This window comes from Struthio camelus, chromosome 1 (genome assembly GCF_040807025.1).
Source record: "Struthio camelus isolate bStrCam1 chromosome 1, bStrCam1.hap1, whole genome shotgun sequence".
NCBI lineage: Eukaryota > Metazoa > Chordata > Aves > Struthioniformes > Struthionidae > Struthio > Struthio camelus.
This window is the reverse complement of record NC_090942.1, coordinates 49,699,028-49,720,353: the sequence shown is the minus strand read 5'-3', so window position 1 is coordinate 49,720,353 and position 21,326 is coordinate 49,699,028. Positions and strand designations below refer to the sequence as shown.

At 39.9% G+C, this 21,326-nt stretch overlaps 2 protein-coding genes across 10 annotated transcripts in view; both read left to right on the top strand.

The window, feature by feature from the left end:
• Positions 1–899: 899 nt before the first annotated feature.
• The window catches only part of POC1B (POC1 centriolar protein B), an 81,497-nt gene continuing 61,070 nt past the window's right edge, over positions 900–21,326 (top strand). For 5 of the 9 annotated variants that reach the window (XM_068936917.1, XM_068936932.1, XM_068936925.1 and 2 more), the window contains exons 1-9: positions 972–1,187; positions 1,576–1,660; positions 10,269–10,440; positions 11,219–11,398; positions 12,753–12,860; positions 13,787–13,902; positions 14,285–14,418; positions 15,182–15,250; positions 19,710–19,862. In XM_068936917.1, coding sequence (XP_068793018.1) covers positions 1,173–1,187; positions 1,576–1,660; positions 10,269–10,440; positions 11,219–11,398; positions 12,753–12,860; positions 13,787–13,902; positions 14,285–14,418; positions 15,182–15,250; positions 19,710–19,862 — 1,032 coding nt within the window. In that variant the 5' untranslated portion in view covers positions 972–1,172. Of the gene's footprint in view, positions 1,188–1,575; positions 1,661–10,268; positions 10,441–11,218; positions 11,399–12,752; positions 12,861–13,786; positions 13,903–14,284; positions 14,419–15,181; positions 15,251–19,709; positions 19,863–21,326 lie in introns of all 9 variants that reach the window. The other 4 variants (XM_068936906.1, XM_068936942.1, XM_068936958.1 and 1 more) reach the window with 4 other exon arrangements.
• On the top strand, positions 1,806–6,655 carry GALNT4 (polypeptide N-acetylgalactosaminyltransferase 4). Its single transcript, XM_009674606.2, has one exon. The coding sequence runs from the start codon at positions 2,008–2,010 to the stop codon at positions 3,754–3,756; it is 1,749 nt and encodes a 582-aa protein (XP_009672901.2). The 5' UTR covers positions 1,806–2,007; the 3' UTR covers positions 3,757–6,655.

Below are 21,326 nucleotides of genomic sequence, written 5' to 3'. Positions count from 1 at the left end.
TTTCATACCCGCTGCTCCGCTCCTGGGTTTTAGACTCCTTGAACTTTAAAGTTCCTGAGTATTAAGCTCAGCCTTGCTGATCAGTCAGCCTCCCTAGGTTCCTGAGACAAGAAGTGTCATCACCCAAACGTGCTGGATGCATACAGCTGACAGACAGACCAGGGCCTGGGGAAAGGAGACCCACACTACTCCACCTCAGGGCACGCCCTGGGCCCAGCAGTCAGACCGCAGTAGTCAAGGCAAAAAGAGGAAAGCAGCAGCTCAACCTGCAACCGTGGCAACAGCATTCTCAAGCAGCACTAACAATTTTAAGCAACTCAAAAGCCCCTTTAAGCTTTCCTGAGATTCCTCAGATAATCAAAGGAAAAAAACAATGAAATTCAGAGTACAATATCTTCATTTGAGAACCAACCCAAAATGTAGAGGTTTCCCCATAAGAAAAAGTTGGAAGTTTTGTGCGTGTGGGTGTTTTGGGGTTGCTGTTTTTATACCACAGGTCAACTTTCTAAGTCACGCCCTGCAGCCTCGCTTTCTCCCGCCCCTCCCAACGCAGACCACTGCGGACTGCCGTGCGCTCGCCATCGCGCAGCCGGAGAGCTGGGGCCTAAAGCGGAGCAACGGGCGCCGGGAAGGCCCCGGCCCGGCCCGACTCGGCCCGGCCCGGCCCGGCCCACCTCTGGGCCGCCGCTCCGCAACGCTGCTCCCCCGAGCGCCGCCGCCAACCCAGCGACTGAGCAAATGGCCGCTGGCGCACCGCGAGGGGCGTGCCGCGCGCGCCGGGCTCCGCAGTGGGGGCGGAGCTAACGGCCGCACAGTGCCCGCCCCCGGGGCTTCGGCGGCGGCGGAGCCCCGCCCCCTAGTGGGCGGGGCGCCCTGCTGAGGAAGCGTTGTCCGCTCGCGTGGTAGCCAGGCAACTGTGAAGGGGTGCTGCCGCTCTGCGCCTTTAAGAGGGAGTCGAGCACCTACACGATGGATGGGGCGGGCGCAGCGGGCCGGGCGAGGGCGGAGGCGCGTTCGCCGCCGCTCGAGGGCAGCCGGAGAATGGGCGGATCGAAAGACGCAATGTTGGCGCCGCGCGTGAACTCGGGGCTCGACCGGCCGGGTCTGGAGCGCGGGGGGTTTGACGGCGCGTCCAGGGCAGCCGCCGCCGCGGGAGCCGGCGCCCCGCGCCCATGGCGTCCGCGTTGGTAAGGCCCCGGCCCCGGCCGCGCCGCGCTGCGCTCCGGCGGGGCAGGCGAGCTGCGGCCCCGCCGGGACGGCGGTGGGTGGCGGACGCCGCGCCGGGCGGTGGGCTCACCCCGCCTGGGGTCGACGGAGGGTCTCTCCGGGCGCGACGGGGCCTGCGGCGGGCTGCGGGGCTACCGGCGGAGCGCCCCCCCTGCCCCCCCCCCCCCCCGCCAAGGCCGGGCCGGGCCGGGCCGGTCGCCTCTTGCGAGGGGCGGGAGCTGCGGAGCCCCTGGCAGCTGCCCCGGGCGAGGCAGCCCCGGCGCGCCGCGGGGGTGCGGCCGCCCCTCAGCGCTCCCCGTCGCCGGCAGCGGCGCGGAGCCTCACAGCGTCCGCCTTCCCCCCTTGCAGGAGGACCCCGTCTTGATCCGTCCTTTCCGAGGCCACAAAGCGGCGGTGACCGGCGTCGCCTTCAATGCGGGCGCCACGGGGCTGGGTGAGTGCGCGGGGTCGGGCCGGGGAGGCGGCGGCGGGGCCGGGCTGTGCCGCGCCGGGCGGGCCGAGGAGTCTCTGCCCCTTCCTTAACCGACAACTTTTTGAGCAAACCACGAGGCGGGGGGAGGGGTTTGTCCCGCGGCGAGAGGGGAGGAGGAGGAGGAGGAGGAAGTAAGCGAGGGGAGCGGCGGGGGCGGGGGTGCTCCGTGCCGCTCTTGCCGCCGCGCTGCCCCGCCGAGGAGGGACTGGCCGCCACCTCCGTCGCCGGCGCGGGCCCCGGAGTGGGGCGGGCAGCGGCCGCGGCTCACCGAGCTCCTCTCCGCCGCGGGCTGCTCGTAATCGGCTGCGATGAGGATCCGTCTGGCCAGAAGGTGGACGTGGGTCGGCAGAGGCTGCGTCTTGCTTGGCCTCTTGACGGCCGCTTACTTTGCGGTCGAGCTGTCCGTTTCTTCCTTGGGTGCCTCCCTCGCTGGGGGCAGCATCGCCAGCGGGAAATGGGAGAGGCACTTTTCCGACAGAGCGAGCGAGGCTGTGGATTTGGCTCGTCCGGTTTATGACAAATCCCCGCCCGACTCCCATGCCCCAGGAGAATGGGGTAAGCCCACTCGCCTGCAGCTGAGTCCTGAGGAGAAGAAACAGGAGGCAGAGCTTGTTGAAAAGTATGCGATTAATATTTATGTGAGTGATAAAATCTCTTTCCATCGGCACATTGAGGATAATCGAATGGGTGAATGTAAGACCAAATTTTACAACTACAGAAGACTGCCCACCACGTCTGTCATAATCGCTTTTTACAATGAAGCGTGGTCAACGTTGCTGCGGACAATACATAGTGTTCTTGAAACATCTCCTTCAGTGCTTCTGAAAGAAATTATATTAGTCGATGACTTGAGTGATAAAGTATATTTGAAGGCTGACCTTGAAAAATACATAAGCAACCTGAAAAGAGTTCGCTTGATAAGAACCAACAAACGAGAAGGATTAGTTCGTGCACGCTTAATTGGAGCAACCTTTGCTACTGGTGATGTCCTTACATTTCTAGACTGTCACTGTGAGTGTGTCTCAGGTTGGTTAGAACCACTGCTTGAGAGGATTGCTGAGAATGAGACTGTTATTATTTGTCCTGTTATAGACACCATTGACTGGAACACGTTTGAATACTACATGCAAACAACAGAGCCCATGATCGGGGGTTTTGACTGGCGGTTGACGTTTCAGTGGCACTCTGTGCCGAAGCATGAACGTCTAAGGCGCAAATCTGAAACTGACCCCATCAGATCTCCAACTATGGCTGGTGGTTTGTTTGCTGTCAGCAAGAAGTATTTTGAGTACCTGGGTACATATGATACAGGAATGGATGTTTGGGGAGGGGAGAACTTAGAATTGTCATTTAGGGTTTGGCAGTGTGGAGGCATTTTGGAGATTCATCCATGCTCCCATGTAGGCCATGTGTTTCCGAAGCGTGCACCGTATGCTAGACCAAACTTCCTTCAGAACACAGCACGTGCTGCTGAGGTGTGGATGGATGAGTATAAAGAACACTTTTACAACAGAAATCCTTCAGCAAGAAAAGAAAACTATGGAGACATATCTGAAAGAAAGCTACTAAGGGAACGTCTGAAATGCAGGAGTTTTAAATGGTATTTGAAAAACATATTTTCAGAGTTGCATGTACCGGAAGATCGTCCTGGCTGGCATGGTGCTATCCGCAGCATAGGCATTTCGTCAGAATGCCTAGACTATGCTTTACCAGAGCATAATCCTACAGGGGCTCACCTTTCTCTCTTTGGATGTCATGGTCAAGGAGGCAATCAGTTTTTCGAATACACATCGAATAAGGAGATTAGGTTTAACTCTGTAACTGAACTATGTGCCGAAGTCACTGACCAAGATCTCGTTGGTATGAGGAGCTGCCCAAAAGATGAATCTCCTATCCCAGAAAACATTATTTGGCATTTCAAAGACGACGGGACTATTTATCATCCGCAGTCCGGAAAGTGCCTTAGTGCTTATCGTACAACTGAGGGGCGTCCTGACGTGGAAATGAGAACTTGTAATTCTGCAGATAAAAATCAGATTTGGAAGTTTGAAGAGTAATGGTTACTGGTAGTAAGAATCAAATGGACTATAATCACCAAGGCTTTTACATACATGGTGGGCAAAGGGCAACATTTGATCGTGAATGTCTTCAGAAGTGTCTTCCCTGCAGTGATGTAGAAACTGTTTAGTGCAGTGAACTGTATGGAAAAACAAAAGTAAATAGTGGGGTTTAGTTTCTAAAACATTAAGCCCAGATCTAGGGCTTTTTATTTTTGTAGAGTGTTGATTCGTTATTTTCTTGTTTTGACCTGCCTTGATTCTGGGAAAACAAGGCCTGTTTAGTGGGCTGAAGAGGGTTTGTTTTTTTTTTTAAGCACCAAACCTGCAAGATCATCTATTTTGTAAAAGTAAAGAATTTATACCTTCAGAAGTAAAAGCTAAGGTTCTTGCAGCAATATTAACCAACCTGTTGTGCAGCTGCGTTATAACATGTGTATCTAACACACTAAACAATGCTACGGTAGCATGAGGATGAGTTGACTTTGATGCGGAAAGCAGAATCTGCTTTCTGGATTCTGGCCTTGGAATATTATGTAATTTTACTGGTGAATTTTCATACAAATACCTTGCAGTCCTGCCCCTGTGTGGGAATGCTGATCTGGCAAGGGTGACTCAGGAATCTTCGTATGTTTAGAAACGAGAAGGTAGCAGCAGTGGAAACAAGGACACACTACAGAAAATAAGTGAAAAGAAATAGGGATGGTTAGAAGTAGGAGTTCTGTTGTTACTGGTGAAGCAAAGAGTGCAGACTTGCATTAGCTACTACTGTTTCTTAGTTATATATTTATTATTTACCTAGTCTTTGTCTAAGCTCTTCCACGTTAAGCTTGGCTTCCTAGGGATACAGAGCTTATACGACTGTACCATGTATCAATTTTCCCAGCTCAGAGCAAATTTTGATTACATCTTGCAAGCACTTGTACAAGTTTTGAACTGGCAGCGGGGTGAAGGAGGGAAACGCAAAGGAAAAGTTAGGCTATCTTATGTTTCCACACGTACTGTATTTTGGCAACAGCTGGCAGGCCCTATACCATAGGTGGAGCTTTGAAATAATTGCAGCGTATGCTGCTTCCTTCTAGTCATAGCAGTGTCACAGGAGACTTGGGTGAAGTTGGAGTTACTGAGGCATGGAAAATTTAAGAGGCAAAAGACAAATCTTGGGAAACCAGGGTTTGTTAGGTGGCTCACAGGACATCTTATTTTGAACGCATGTAGTAGTATTCTGTATCCCGTTATGCTAAGTGCTGAAGAATATTGGTGCTTGAACGGTGTCACTAACTCGTCTTCTTGTGTCTGAGTGTGATTACAGACAGTAGATGTGATCGGTACGTTGTGTACTTGAAAAAAATCTTGTTTTAGTATCTATGTTTTTGCCCATATATTATTGAGTTGAACAGTTACCTTAATGTTTCAGGTATTCCAGCTTTTTTTGATTACTTTCATTGAAGTAATAGATGTTTTCAGCAGCCACGATATAGTAAATATTGACATTGGACTGGTAGGCAGGAACTTGAGCTGGTGAGCAATAAGAATGTGGATAAGCACACTTGAGGAATGTAAGTACGTTTAAGTTTGCTGTAGGCCTTGGTAGGTAAAAGAGTTAAAAGGAAGCAAATGACACCTGAAATGAGTAAGGATTTGCCACAGAAAGACAAAGCAAAAGTAAATTAAGATACGCATTTGAATCTAAGTGATTGGAAAGAGCCGAAAGATTCGGGTGACTACTGACAAGCAAATTAAAACAGGCTAAAATAGAAGGGGAACACAGGAGGAAAATTTGAGTCTGGGGATGTAGTGCTGAATCACAGTAAAAATGTTTGCCACTGTGTGGCATGGGTTGTTTTAAGCCTTGATAACTTATTTAAAGAGTTACTTGCAATTTGACTTTTTTTTCTAAGCTGATTTTTGAGGAAAAATGGAAAAATCCTTTACTCTATAAAGGAGGCATTCCCAGAAAATGCAGTTTTCCTATTGTGACAAGGAATTCTTGTGTAGACCTGCAAGTTATGAATCATTTATCAACCTTTAAAAAGACGGCCACCCATTATGTACGGGGGCAGGAAATTATACCAAGTATGTGCTTTTGTGAAAAGCTTGCTGTTAACTGTTACGTTACATAGAAACAAGAGGAAAAAGATGCAGGTACTTCTACATAGCAGTCATCAGTTGTATATGCAATGCATGCTTCCTCAGATGAAAGTAATTCAGCAGTGTGAATATCAACTATGCAGCTTTTTATACGATTTTAAATTTTCTTTAAGACTCGGCAAAAACTAGATTTTGTGTAAAGAGCTCCTTACGTGCTAAATATGACATTCAAAGTGCTATATGAGCAAAAGAATCTAGGTGAACCCATCTGTTAAAGTTTGAAGACCTCTTCTCTGCATGGTTCTGAACCCTTCCTCCTTTGCCCCACCACATCCCAATCTATTTTTGGTTGTTTAAAAACACCAAAGCAAAAAAAAAAATATAGAGCAGAAGTAAATCACCTGACCCTTAAAAATATATATATTATTTCCTCCCGATAGGAACAATTTAAACAAAATAATAATTGTGGTAGGTGGCTGGGGAAGGGGGGGAGAGAGAGAAAGAGAGAGATGGAGGGAGGGAGTAAAGCTACCATTCCAAGTTCAGCTAGCATTAAACTTAATTGTAGCAATGCTACAGAAATACTTTAATCCAAATGTTTTTCAGTGTGTAAAAGATTTCTGGAAAATCTGAAACTCTGGAATATTTTTATATTGTGTTAGAGAATTTGGGAAACATTTGTATATATTTTAAACTACTGATTTTTTTAAGTCACTTAAAAAAAATTGAATGTACATTCAACACTGAATGAATGTGGGAGGGTTTGGGGTTTCTTTTGAAAAATAAAATTCAAAATGATAACTGAATATTGACTAAGTGCTGTTGTGTTGGGTTTTTTATTATTTATTCTCTTCCATTTGTATAAGTATATACAGCATACAGTGAAACTGCCATGAATATCATTAAGCCTATTAAAGATATGTCATAATTTGTCCACTATATTTAAAATCCCAGATTATGTCCCTTGACTGGGGGGAGGGGTTAAGTTAATTTTTTTTTTTTTTTCCTCCTGGTAGGAAATCTTCAGAATCATTGTCAAATATGTTTGCATTGTTACTTTGTAGCTTATCACAGTAAGATTTATAAAGTTCCATCAAAGTTTGATTTTTTTTTTTTTTATTATTTGTTTTCATATTCACACCCATACCTGCACACATCCTGGTATTCCATCTCACCTGTAGTTCGTGCCCTGTGCGAGTTAGTTATGTTGGTGATGCTTCAACACTTGCGACGAAATGTATGACCGAGTGGTCGTACATTTAGCTGTTAAAGTCTGGATGACTGTACCTTTTGGTCTTTGGCAGAACTTAGTTATATTCACAAGCGTGGTGTTTTGGGAAATGGGAATGTAACGGTAATGCCATATTACGATGCTTTATGTCTGTTATACGTATGATTTATATGATCAGTATAGACAATTTAAAAGTATAAACTAAATTTGTATCATTACAAATGCTGCATTTTTTTCTTGGCATAGGAAGCCCAGATACCTGTTTAAAGAACTGCTCAGAACAGTGCGCAAACTCAGCCTTTGCATAATATGTTCTTCATTTTTTGTTGATCAGTTCTGTTATGACTTATATAAGGAAAAATAAATTGTCCAGATAAACTTTATCAGCACTTAATTCTTCCTTTTTCTGTTTTGAGATACCTTAACTATGCTTGAATGTTCACAGAAGAGACTGAGATTAAAAACTGGACTATGTTGCATATTGGAATCAATCTGGTGTGCATTTTCGGTTTTTCTTTCTGGTGGTTTTTTTGAAGTTTGTTGAATACCATTATTGTTGCATCATGGACAAAATGTTTTGACTTTCATTTCTAAGCACAGTTCTAATTATACTGTGTTTTCTGTGAGGGCTGTATGCAACAGCCCTATCTGTGCTATAGGCTTTCTTTAAAAATCATTCAAGACGTCCATATTTCTGTTGTGTTTCAATTCTACTACTGTAATATAGCTTTGGAGATCTGTTTGTGGACCTTTTACTGGTGGCCTGGCAATTAAAAATCAGACTGCAGGGTACTGGCATGTTTATCATGTGCTGACAGAACATAACTGGGTCTGGTCTGTATTGATGTAGAGCACAGTGTGTAGTTTATCTTGAAAGATTCTTGCTCCTTTCTTTTTGAACAGCATGCATGTACAATATGAGCTTGAGATTAAAAAAAATGCATAAAAGGAATAAGAAATAATTCTTAAAATATTGTGCTTGAGTAAATTGGAGAAACATTCTTACAAAGAAAACAAAATCCCTTAAAATGGAATGAAAAGAGAAATAGAAGTTTATTTGGTAATAGTAACTTACTGCATTTTTCATGTATTAAACTATTTAAAAAATTAGTATCGATAATGGAAATTATAGCTGGTAGTAATGTTACCCTGTGGGCTCTCGTATTTAGAGAGTGTGTACCTGTAGTGAAATAAGATAAAATAATGGAAAAAGCCTGAAATAATATTTGCCTTTACACCAAAGTGCTTAGACCTTGTCCATACACACCAAAGTTAATTTCAGTCTGCTCGAGTGGAAAGAGGCTACTTGGTTGAGACTCCTTAAATTTAAGCAGACCTAATTTCCTTTTGGGGGATAGGGGCTAAAATGGAAGATGAAGAATTTTGGCCTAGAGTTTTGCATCCTGGATTTATGTTTCTCCCCTGCTTTTCAAATGTAGATTTGCATTAGCCTGCGTGCCTTAGGAAAATAATTGCACTGCTGTTCAGTCAATCTCTCTCCCTTTCATGGGCAGTGTCTGCTCTTTGACCTTAGGAGCTACTGCTAACTAGGTTTGAAGGGTGGTATCCAATACAACAGCCGTTAAGTGCCTTGATAATGGAGAGGTGAATTGAAGAGCAACCTAGATAAAGATTGAGGGAGGATCTAGTAAGAGTTTAGGCAATAGAAATGAAAACCTTTAGATCATTGCTTGCATCTCATCATCCGTCTGTGAGAGAGCGAGCTACAGGAAACCCAGGCTTTGAATGTACTGCACTATCTTCTTTTAAAATATTTCCTTCAGTTTTAGCAAGCAAAGAGGGCTGGTATTGCATGGCCTGTCAGCAGTTTGCGAGGTACCCCTTTGTGTTCCACTGATAATCGGTGATTCATGCATTACTTATTTTAGAAACCACCAATCTTTTTCTGTTTCACTTTTATAAGATGATGCCTTCAAATTCTACTTTGACTTTTATTTTACTTTTTCCTTCTATCTGTTTTATGCAGCTGTAGATCACGTATTTCTGAATCGGAGGGGGGAAAAAAATCATGCAAGTACAATTAGAAAGAGCTTGCTATAAAATAAGCAGCTTTGAAAAGCTGAAGGAGAAGAAATATCCTATATTTGTGTGTCAAATTCAGGCCTACTGATATGGGTGTAAGGATAGTCTGGTCCACCATCTTTTAGCAGAAAACAATATTTTTTGAAGTAAATAACTGAGCAAAATCTCTGTGGAGAGTTTTAACATCTGATCTTTTGTTCGAGTCTTGCAATGATGTATGTACCAACAAGTAGACTCCTTTCCTTCTTCTACTGGTGTTTGTGCTGTGCTGGTGCCTGGAATAGGTGTTGGGGAAAAGGACTTACTTTCCTTTCCTTCATGTCCTTTCCAGTTTCTAGGAGGTCACTGTTCTTCTTTCCCTCTCTTTTTGTACTAGGAGTAGGAATCTTATAATGCAGGGGGGTGGGAAGCATGAATCCCCCCTTTTTTCATCCCTTTATGGGGTGTCCTGCATGCTAGCACTTAGGAGAGATGAAGATGATAGCAGCTTAGGAATATCTGGCTTATCAGTTTAATTCAGCTGCTCATTGCTTTTGCTGCCTATAGTTTCTTGAAAATGATCAAGCTCTGGTGAAAAGCTATGTGTGCCACCTTAAATGTAGGTGATGTTATCATCTTACAAGTTGACTGTAATAAAAAAAAAATTTTTTTTAATCTAGTTCTTTCTATTAACAGGCAAAAAAACTTCACATTCTAATTTTGAGCTAGACAAATACTAGCAATAAAAAGGTGGTATTTAAATAGAGTTTCAGAGTCATCATATTTGGATATTCATTTCAATTCAGGCATCTAAAGTATTAGAAATGGTATCTTCAATTAGTTCTTTGAGTCGGCGTCTCCTTGAGTTAAATAGTTGGAGCTTTAAAAATATCCTGTCTTGGAGATCAGAGTGAAATACTGAACATTGTGATACACTGAACTTATTGCAAACTGTGTTCTGTTTTGTTCTGAATATTAAGTAATAATAGGTCTGGACTGATACATAATGATGTGCATGATGTTGAGTTTCTTGATTTTATTCTATTTTTTATTTTTAAAGTGCTTTATAAGCCAGTTTGCTCAATACCTGGGACCAATGGTATGATTTCCACTTAGCTAATGATTTGCTTTGATAGATAGATAATATCTTTTAATTATTTCTTGCCAGCTACCTCTTCTTTGGATAGGTTTCTTATGATATGGAAGCTGAAGGCACAGTCCAGAGCGTTCAGATTTGTAGGGCACGTGGAAGCTGTGACCAGTGTACAGTTCTCACCAGATGGGCAACTAGTTGCTTCGGCTTCTCAGGATCGTACTGTCAGACTATGGATTCCTTGTATGTGAGTATAACTGGGCAGTGCTGGTTATGTGGTGTGTGTGTGTCTGTGTGATTGTGTGTGTGTGTTTGTGTGGGGGGTTTTTGTTTCTTATGTGCCCTGTGAATATTGGAGGAACTGTTTGTTAAATGTTTCTGTTTCCTTCCCACATCCCTGACTGGGCTTTGTCAGAAACAGAGATTGGGGAGCACTAACAACACAGTTCTTTACTCCAGGTTGTTCTGCAGTTCCCAAGGAAAAGTGTAGCAATTCAGAGGTCATAATTCCATCAATGTGTAGGACTCCCCTTGGTACTATTTCTCTGGCTTAAAGGATGTATTTCTTTTAATAAGAATTGTGTGACTAGGTCTCATTCTGGGGAGACAAGTTATCAAGAAAACAAAAATAACACTTGAAAAAAGTTATTAGACTTGATTTTCTGTTTAGACTGTTGTTCTCAAGTAGTAGTGATCATGAGCTATTAGAATGATCTTAGAAAGATTAGCACTACTCTAGCTCTTACGCGTTTCCCAGATTGCTGTATTTAAAGCTTTAATTACATTATTTTTCAAATAGTATATGGAGGCAAATGCTGGTACTTAATTGTACTATATTCTAAAATTGGTCATCTAAATATGTATAATTACCTTGAATGTCTACATTCTAGTATTTGCTCTACAAATAGGCAAAATTGTTGGCAACACTACAGTTTAGCCAGCGTACCTTGTTTTTAACTTGGATGAGATGTAGTCTTCCAAATAATTAAACACTTTTTTTTTTTTTTTTCCCCTCCCTCCTCCAGTCATGGAGAATCATCAGTACTAAAAGGTCATACAGCACCTGTTCGTAGCGTGAGCTTCTCACAGGATGGCCACTTTCTAGTATCAGCATCCAATGATAAATCGATAAAAATATGGAGTGTTCACCGTCAGCGCCTTTTCTTTTCTATATCCCAGCACACTCACTGGGTTCGCTGTGCCAAGTAAGTGTTATTTCTACCCTCTTTGTGAGCAAGCAGTTTTGGTGAATTCCTTGCACGGAACTCTTAACAAAGGATATTTATTGCCCAAAGGCAGAACTAAGAGAAGGGAGAAATCTGTGAATGGTAAAACTGATTAAAAAATTACTATTGATTTATCAATCGTGTGTGTGTGTGTGTGTATACACACACATAAATAAAAGTTTTATATATAAACTTTTGTTTATATATAAACAAAATGTGTGTGTGTGTGTGTATATATATATATATATCCTAACTGAAGTTTGAAAGCCTATTATTATTACCCTACATGTATTTATTTATTTAAACATCTGTCATTGACTGTTAAAAGAATTATGGATCAGAATAAACATTATATTAAAGGAGGGGTGGGGTCTTCTGTAATAATTTTCAGTCAATCTCCTGCCCCAGTCACACACGTTTTTGTGCTGTGTTAACTATTTATTTCTTGGCATTCACTCTTATCTAGATTTCTTTATAAACCATGGTAGGGGTTTTTCCAACTATTCTTGGAGAACAGTAAGGGCATAAAAGAGTGGTCATGAGCTGAAATGAGTTAAATTTACAGAATTGGAAAGGGTGAAAGAAAAGATCTTTGTATGGAAAGTTAAGTGCCCTATTTAAAGGAAGAGCAGCTTTTCAAAAGAAGAAGAAGAAAGATATTTCTTTACTGTTTTGTTTCCATATTAACAGAAAATATGCATGTTAACAGAAGATATGTGGCTAAGAGAGTCCAGTAAACATTTCAGGAAGGAAATCTAATACTGGTAAAATGCGGAGCTCTGCAAAGGTCTAAAGTATCTAATGACTGAGGGGAGAAAAAAAAAAAAAGAACTTTTAAGAAATCATATTTGAAAGTTCTTGAGTAGCGTTCCAATATTATTCTTATGCAGTTGATCACGATGAGAAATAATGAGGAATGGTGAAATTATAAACAAATCGGTCTATTTAAAATCTTAGTCTGCTAATTCAGGCATAATCATGCATGTTTTGCTGGCAGTTTGAAAGTCTAGAGAGAACTCACTGGAGAATATGTATGTAGGTTAAAAATGAATGTAAAGTTCCATTTTGTCTTCCCCCCACCCCCATCTATAATTTCTGTGATGAGCTCTCTGGCATCTAAAATGCCTTTCTTAGGCTACTTGTTACTCTCTTTCCCTCACTTATGGAAAAAGCTTTTCTCTTCAATTTTATTACTTACTGAGAAATTCAAAATGCTATTATAACTTTTATTTCCAAGCAGACTTTCTTGATTCTGGTATTTTGCTACTGATATGTGTAATACTAAACATCTGATACTACCTAGAATAGAAATCTACATATTTCCGTATTCCAGATTTTCACCTGATGGAAGAATAATAGCATCTTGCAGTGAAGATAAAACTATTAAAATATGGGATACAAGAAATAAAACATGTGTTGATAGCTTCGTAGATTACGGAGGGTAAGTGCTACTATTTACCAAAAATCAGTAAAAATGTGTAGTTTTAATGAGATTAAATTCATATTTTCTGTTATTAACATCTGTATACCATATCTGAAAATAGATCAAAGTTCTACCATCCATGGAAACTGTAATATTTATTTTGCATTTTTTTTTAAACAGGTTAACTGGCTGTACCTACCCAATTGTTTTCCAATAGTCAAGGAATAACCCAGAGAGAAGTCAGATTATTTTGGGGGTTTTGAATTTGTTCATGTTTCCCTCATGATTTTTTCCTTCTGTTTGGATCACTTTATTTAATACTGGGTGCTTTAGCAGGAAGAAAAGTTTAGGAGTTCTCCACCTTCATGTTCACTAGTGCTGTTGATGAAGAAGGTATTCTGTTAGCTTCAGTGACCTACTTTGTTCAGTTATGAAAAACATAAACTTGCTTTCACTTATTTTCAATGTTCTTATGTCTTAGAATAAAAGTTTTATTTTGCAAATGCCCTAGAATATTAATTTTATACATATGCTTCATTAGTTCTGTGGCTGCCCTCTCTATCCTTTTTCAAACAAAAAGGTTGTCATAACTAAATAGAAAATTATTTGACTAATTGCTTGCAACCCTTGATATTATACTAATATCTTCATGCTCAGGGCTAGCTTTGCAGTACTTTCTTTCAGGAACTTTATACTGTAATGTAAATTGTGAAGATCTGAGCCAGGATGATTGTACTTCTTCTCAGCAAAAGCCAGATTATACGATCTCGTTTGCCAGGCCCATCTTACTTTTTCATCCTTATTTAAATTGTTTGAAATACCTTACTTGAGTTTCCATGCAGGTGGATTCTACGCAAGTAGGTGGCAAATTATGCTGTTTAGTATTAACATCAAATATTTCTAAGGAAATGAATAATCAATCTATTTTCATGAATTATATTTAGATTTGCAAATTTTGTGGATTTCAATCCAAGTGGTACCTGTATAGCTTCTGCAGGTTCCAATCATACAGTGAAACTGTGGGATATTCGAACAAACAAGCTACTACAGCATTACAGAGGTAAAAACAACATAGTTTGTTGCATTTTCTTTAGATTGGATCACTTTGCAATGATATATGACTCATGTTAATTTATGATTTCATTTCTTACTGGGGAAAGTGGAGAAAAAGGTCATATTGGCATTTTGTGAGTATTCTTTCTGCAGATTAGGCAGCCTAAAAAACCCAAACTGAATCCTGGTTATTCCTTTGCAACGGTGCTCTTAACTTTTAGAATAGAACTGCGTAAATGTTTCTCCTATGCACCCAACACTTTGGGTTTTTTTTTTTTCCTGTTAATGGAGTCAGTTTTTCTTTGCAAAATAGAAAAGAAATAATTATTGGAAATGTATGTTTTATTTCTTAAATATATAGTATCTGAATAATGCCTTATGTAAATTAGTTCACAGAGCAGGAGTTAACTGTGTGTCGTTCCATCCTTCTGGTAACTATCTCGTCACTGCTTCTACTGATGGTACCCTTAAGATTTTGGACCTCTTAGAAGGAAGGCTTATTTACACACTTCATGGACACAAGGTATGCACAGTAATTCTATTTAAATTTAGGTCTTAATAGGTTCTGCAAAATCTTTTCAAAGGGAAAATAACCTTTTTGCCATCATGTCTTATGTCTTTCTACTTGTGGAAAAACTTCTAGCAGAGAGCCGAGTGTTGCATCTCCTTCTTCACTTTGGACAAGTTGTATTAATGCATCAGCTTTAGCCCCAGCAATGTCAATATTGTATGCGTGCTTAATGTTAAGTAATATTTCTTGTTCTACATCAATTAACAAATAATTAATTTTAGAAATCAAGAGCTAATTACCTGGCATGTTAGTCCTTTGTGGACTGAAAAATAGTGCAATAGTCTTCCAGTTGGGGGGTGGAGTTCTTGAAAGATATTTTTTGTGAAGAGTAATAGACTTTCTCCTTCACCTCCTAATGCAAAACAAACCCTGCTTTTGATAACAAATCACTCAAACGCACGATCAAATATACATGGCATTATTCAAGACAATTTTTCGTTATTTTAATTCTATCTAAAATCTATGGACAATGCCACTACCTTCCCATATTCGCTTATAGTAGTCATAATGCAGCATCTCATCACGATATAAAATATTCACTCTTTATTAAAGTTGAGTTTCATGAAAATTTCACTGCAAAATTGTTCCTTATCTTGCTAAAATTGAATAATATATTAAACCACTGCATGAAAATATTTTTCTCTTTGCCTTAAAATACTACAATTTCAGTAGTAGCATAATTTTACAGTGCACTAATTACGTGTTTATTTTACAGGGACCGGTCCTTTCTGTGGCTTTTTCAAAAGGTGGTGAAAAATTTGCCTCAGGTGGAGCAGATGCTCAGGTTTGTGGTATTGGGTTTTTAAATAAAACGTCTCCTCAATGTTTGTTACAGTGAATGAGTTAAACGTAATATGCTAAAGTAACGTGTTAATTATGGTATACTGACATGATTCATTTGCATTTCTTCTAGTGTTGTGTTATATAGGCTTTATTTACCATAAAGTTAAATTTGGGGAGGAAAATGCTAAACATATGATTGGAAAAGTTGATCTTAACTACTTTCAGTTGGATGTTATGAAGAGGAGAAGACCACGAAACTGGTCACTTCTTTAATGTAATTTGTGTAACAGAAGTGATTTTTAAGTATAAACACTTTTAAGACATTGCAATTCAATATCAAGAAAGTAGGTTTTTTGCATACACATTTCATTAGGTTTTTGCTTCTTTTGAAGTCACTATTCTAATTTTAAGAATGTACTTCTGGGAAAAGTTTGGCTAGAATTAGAAGGGGGAAAAAATCTTATGTTTTACTAATTTGTGTTAGTGACACCACAAAGAATTGAACTGCATACAAGGAAGAGTTGTTTGAGCACTTAAAACAATAAAAGTTCTTTCCTACTTACGTAGTCCAAGGATTAGAATCTTACAGTCTGTCGAAACGTTCCTTAATATTTGTTGTCGTATTCATTGTTTCCTGTTATAAAAAGCCAGAGCCCAGCATGGGTGTAGAAAACAGTGTTGTAGAAAGGGGGATCTTCTGAATTTGCCATAAACTATGTTTATATTCTGGTAAATATATTTTATGGAATTTGAAATAAGTTTCAACAAGTAACAGAAACGGTCTTGAAAATAAATTCTTCCGAATCAAAAATATCAATATGGTTAAAACGAATACTGCTGTCTGGTTTTCAGTTGATGCTTCAAGTAGTACCCTTACTAGAAATGTCTTGAAAGCACTCAAAAGAAATGAGGGGGCAAAAAAAGTTGCTTTCCATCACAAGCTGTTAACGCGAAGCAATGGTGAGACTAGCAATTATGAGAAAAATGAGAATGTCAGCAATCTTTCAATATTAATTTTGCAAAAAGAAAAAAACCAAGGAGGGCGGGGGGGAAAGGTGAATATTCCTTGAGCTACAATTGTTGTCTTTTGTTTTCATGCTCAAGTTTTTGTACGAGTATTTTTCAGTTCCAGAAGGAAACTTTGATTCTTAGGGAATCCTGAATTGTTGACCTTATTTTCCTGAGAAATTCATTGATGTTTATGGGGACTAGTATAGAGTATTTTTACATTAAATTAACTTGAGGGAAAGTGAAGTGTGTGAGGTATTAAATTAGGTCGCATGATAGCAGATTCATCATAGAAGCTGTGATAAGGGAGGAGTCATAGTATCAAGCCAAACTCAGTCTCCCAGACTGAATGCTGCCATATTCTAGGAATGCCTATGTTATTGCAATATTCCTTTGAACTTGGGGCCTGCTAACTGCATGCATATTTGGTGCAGTGGTGTCATTGCCTTTCTCCTGCTCTGACTCCATACTGTAGAGTCAGTGGCACATGGGATTACAGAGTGAGTGCAATATTGTGCTGCAAAATCTGTAAGATGACTTATGTTTCTCAGCAGTTTGGTGCATCGGTCTCATGCTCAGTGCATGAGAGTAAAGATCCAGTTTCGTAAGTGAGTGATTTCTAGGTAAGTGTATAATAAAAAAAGTGGTCATAGCAGGTCTAGTTGCTAACCCTGTCTTTTATTTTCCATATAAAAAAATATGTATTTTTAATGATTGAAATTCTGAAATTCATCTTTTCATGTGAATGTTCATGTGGGAGAGGGTTACTTATTTTGCTACAACTTTCATTTTTATATCTTAGTTTTAAAATGTACAATGTTAGCTGTTCTGTGATAACTGCTGATATATATGGCTTTATCTATAGCAAACATGAATGTATTCCTCAGCTTCCATTTGCTGGTGTATACATACACGTACTCTGCAAACATCACTGTTTGCTGACCTCTCCGTGTAGCCCTTTCAGGTCTGCCAGCAGAGTAGCTGTGGGAGTACTCTTCAACTTACTTTGAGGGATTTGATATGAGTTACTGCAAATGCAGATCTTTTCAGGTCTACCTTGAGTGAAACAGTTTGAGGAATATGTATTTGAAAAGGTCTATTGGCGGATTTGCATAGGTAAGATCGGCAGAGTCTAGCCGTAGAAATACCATCTTCCTTCTCTAGTGTAGAATCCAAAAGATCCTGTCTGCCCGCAGCATGAGTTAAGGGCAGCTGATCCATTGCAAATTTACCATGGACTGCTTGCTCTGTATGCATTCTTTTGAGACTATTTTATTTTTCAAACAGACAAAAATCTGGTTTTCCTCCATCAAACAAGGAAAACCAGTATCTCTGCTTCTAGTTTCAAGTTTCTTTCTGGTCAGTGCTCAGCCAACAGAGGAGAGCTTTATTCAGAAGCACATTAAGGATATGTAGCAAGCACTGGATACTCCTTTGTTTCTTTCCTTTTGTTTCCTTTACATAAACCTTTTTTTTTTTTTTTTTGATTGATACTTCAGATACTGTGACTATACATTCACATGCCCAATTATTTCACTTACCTGCTTCAGTGAGAAACTTAAGACTTTTTACAGTTACTTTTAAGTGAAAGAGCAAAGTTACACCTGTTCCTTTTGAAATTGCCTTGTGCTGCCTTGCATGAAGACTTCTAATTGAATTCTTGCCATTTGGGGGGGGTGGGGATGGAAATGATTGTCAGCTGACTGCCTGGAGATATAAAGGAAAATACTTCCTTCTGTAACACTCATCTTTCTAAGCTTGTGCAAAGTTGCTTTATACTGTTTGCATCCCAAGTGAGATACCCAATGCATGCATGGATGACTCCTTTCTAGTTTTAATCTTGTTAATTTTTTTATCTGTAACAATAACGCTGCCGTGGCAGATTTCCAGTTTAGAGTGGGGCAAAGCATTTTTTGGAGCTTGAGCAGCTCAAACGGCTCGCTGCTGATGGGAGCATAAGGCTCTATTTCTACTGCTTTGTGGCTATATTCATGTTTACACTCAGTGCTGAGCCAATTCAAATGCTAAGTCAGCAGAAAATTAGCATGGGGAAAACAGGAAAAAACTCAAAACTATAAAAAAAAATGTGAACAATTTTATGTGGGATTGGTGAGCTAAGAATGCTGGCGTTAGTGGGACTATAAAGCTGAGAAGAGGAAGGAGGGAAGAAAGCAGGACCTCTGCTCCCTTTTCAGCACAGTGAGCTGCTCTAAATGAATTCATCATAAACCTGCTTCAGAATCTGGTAGTTATATAGTTTATACGGAGATCCATGCATCCCACTTTCACTCTTACTAATGTTCAAGTTGGTCTGGATGAGTCTTTCTTGGTGTGCTGCGTCTCCTAGCTCTGACATCTGCATATTTAGTCTTCCACTCAGCAGAGTCATGAAAGATGTTCAACTTGATGTGCTTGTAATAATCTAGTTATTTAGGAATATATTAAAAATATAATTTAGCTTATCTGGAATTTCTACCCACAAATCTGCAGTTTCCACTGTTTATATATAGTTTATTAATTCATCAAATATAATTTTTGCTAGACAGGCAAAGGCAAGTAGTTTTTAAGTCAACTTAAGAGCAGAACATGGTCTCATCTTAAGTTTCCTTTAATTTAAAGAGCAGCTATAAAATAAGTGTTTGTCTGCTTGAAACTGCTATCTTTTACTAAAAAGAAGACAGAAGGAAGTTCATAACACTGTTTGCTAAGCACTTAAGGAAAGTGACAGGGATAGTACAAATTGGGTGACTTATGGTAAATTTAATTAAATGTCTGATACTTGCAGTTGTTTTATGACATGATGGAGCAATATTAAGTGTGTTACCATTCTTAGTTTTACTCTACCTAACGCTGAATGTATAAATAGTCTCCTTAATAGGGAGACTAACTTGTACTATCTTACCTCTGCATTCTACTCTCTTACCTCTGCTTTTGGCCATGGTGTGAATGTTTCTGCCTTGAATGAAAACAGTGCAGTTGGAAAGGATTTAGAAAACAGATTCCTATGGCTAAAATACTGGAGCATATTCTTCAGGGTTTCAAGGAACTTGGTCATTTTGCTTATCAAAAGAGAAAGTTTGAGGGGATGACCTGCAAGCCTTTATAGAGGACAGATATAGCAGAAAACAGCTTTGCACAATCTAGTGAGGCAAAAGGCAAAGCAAAATAAAGGATTGCTTTGGGTTTTGCTTTGTTTTTTGATTATTTGAATGTCTTTTAGAGATCTGTAAGACTTCATTTTTTTTTCTAAAAGAGATTAGACTTCAAATATTAGACTTGAAGTACAAGATACTACAGGGGGAGTGCTTATGTTGTAAAAGTGATCAGACTAAATGACAGCAGGCTTAGTCTGATGTTATGATCTAGTAGTAATAACAGAGCTCATTGAATAGTTATGCATTGGGCGTTAATTAGGCTTGAGGTAAAGCTACTGATATGATGGCTTTTTATAGGTATTTCTTTGGAAAACCAACTTTGATTCATTTGATTATAAAGAAGTTCTTAAGCAGCATATTAGAAGAACGCATACTGATGACCCTCCTCATCTTCTTGATATTTACCCAAGGTCACCACATCCGCATGATGAAAAATGTCAGTCAGTTGAGGTGAGTGCAGTAAGTACTCTTAATATATGAAACCCAAAACAGTAAAAACCTTCTGTCTAGCATTTATAGTTAAATGTTGGTTATGTATACCAGAGAATCTTTTTTTGTTGTGTATAGTATTTCAGAAGCAACCATAACTTATGAATTCATATTAAGGTTACTAGGCTAGCTGGTGCTCTTCAGGATTTGTCCAACAGTTCCTTTCATGCTTCTTGTGTAAGGTGTGTACTCTATCACTGACACTTTTACTAGATGTAGTCTGGTGTCTGCTGAAATGAGAACCTGTCAAACTGTTGCAGAAGATATCCAAACATTCAGTGAGCTTATAGGATACTACTGAAAACATATCGCTATCAGCAGGCAAGGTGAACATTGGTATTATTACTAAAATTCAAGAACTTATCCGTTCAGATTATCACAAGTTGTCCCTCTATCTAAGACTCTTGGCTATTTTGAGAAGGGCTTGACATCAATCTAAAACTGTAGAAAGCCTTTTTATGGTTATGGTGATTTTTATGTCATTATAGAGGGGCTGATCCCTGATTTTCTTATAGGTACATGCTGCAGTGACTTTACTTCTGAAGTTTGCTGATGGAAGGTATTAGTGCTGGGAATTGAAGTGAAACGTCCAATATTCAGTTAGTATTTGGAAAGTTCTGTTTAATTCCCATTTGTCAGATTCTCTGAAAGTTGTAATGCTAAAGTAAGTAAACAGTACCATGTCATGGACAAGACCATTCCTTAGTCTGAAATCCCAAGGATATGTTTGTCACTGCCCTTGACAGATCTGGCTAGCTTCTGAGTGGTGACTGCCTACACTTTAATCTCTTCTTTGGCGTTTTCTAGAAAGGTCTAGCGTCTAAGAGTTGCATTTGATGTGAACCCAGGAATGTTTTGATTTCTGCCATGCACAAGTTGTATCCTATAGAAATTCACCATTACCTGCTCTGGTTCTTTTTGTTTATTCATATAAAATGCGAATATCGCTGCCTTGGCATTTGGCTCTTGCCTCAGAGTCCTAAAACACTGAGACTTCAGCATATTTTGTGTGGGTGGTTGACCTTCTCCATGGAATAAACCTGGATGCAAGGGCAGCAGTATTTTACACCTGTAGGAAGCATGTATATGCAATAACACTAGTATAATGATTGACGATATTTTGAGGGGAGCAGGGTGGAAATGACAAAACCTTAATAGAATCCATCAGAAAGTATTTTCATGTGTCTGGTTTGATTGTGAAGTTGGATGTGAAGTTTTCTGATGATTAGCATATGTATGGTTGTTTGACAGCTTGATTAGCAAACTTCTCCGTCAAACAAGGTTGCATTTGTTCTAAGGTCAATGAATGAAGCTGCTGAATGTAATTTTAGTAGCTGCCTTCAGCATAGATAGCACTGGAACACAATCGCAGCATTTGCCATCGGATTTAAACCATTCTTACTGTACCAACAGTTTGCTTTAAGA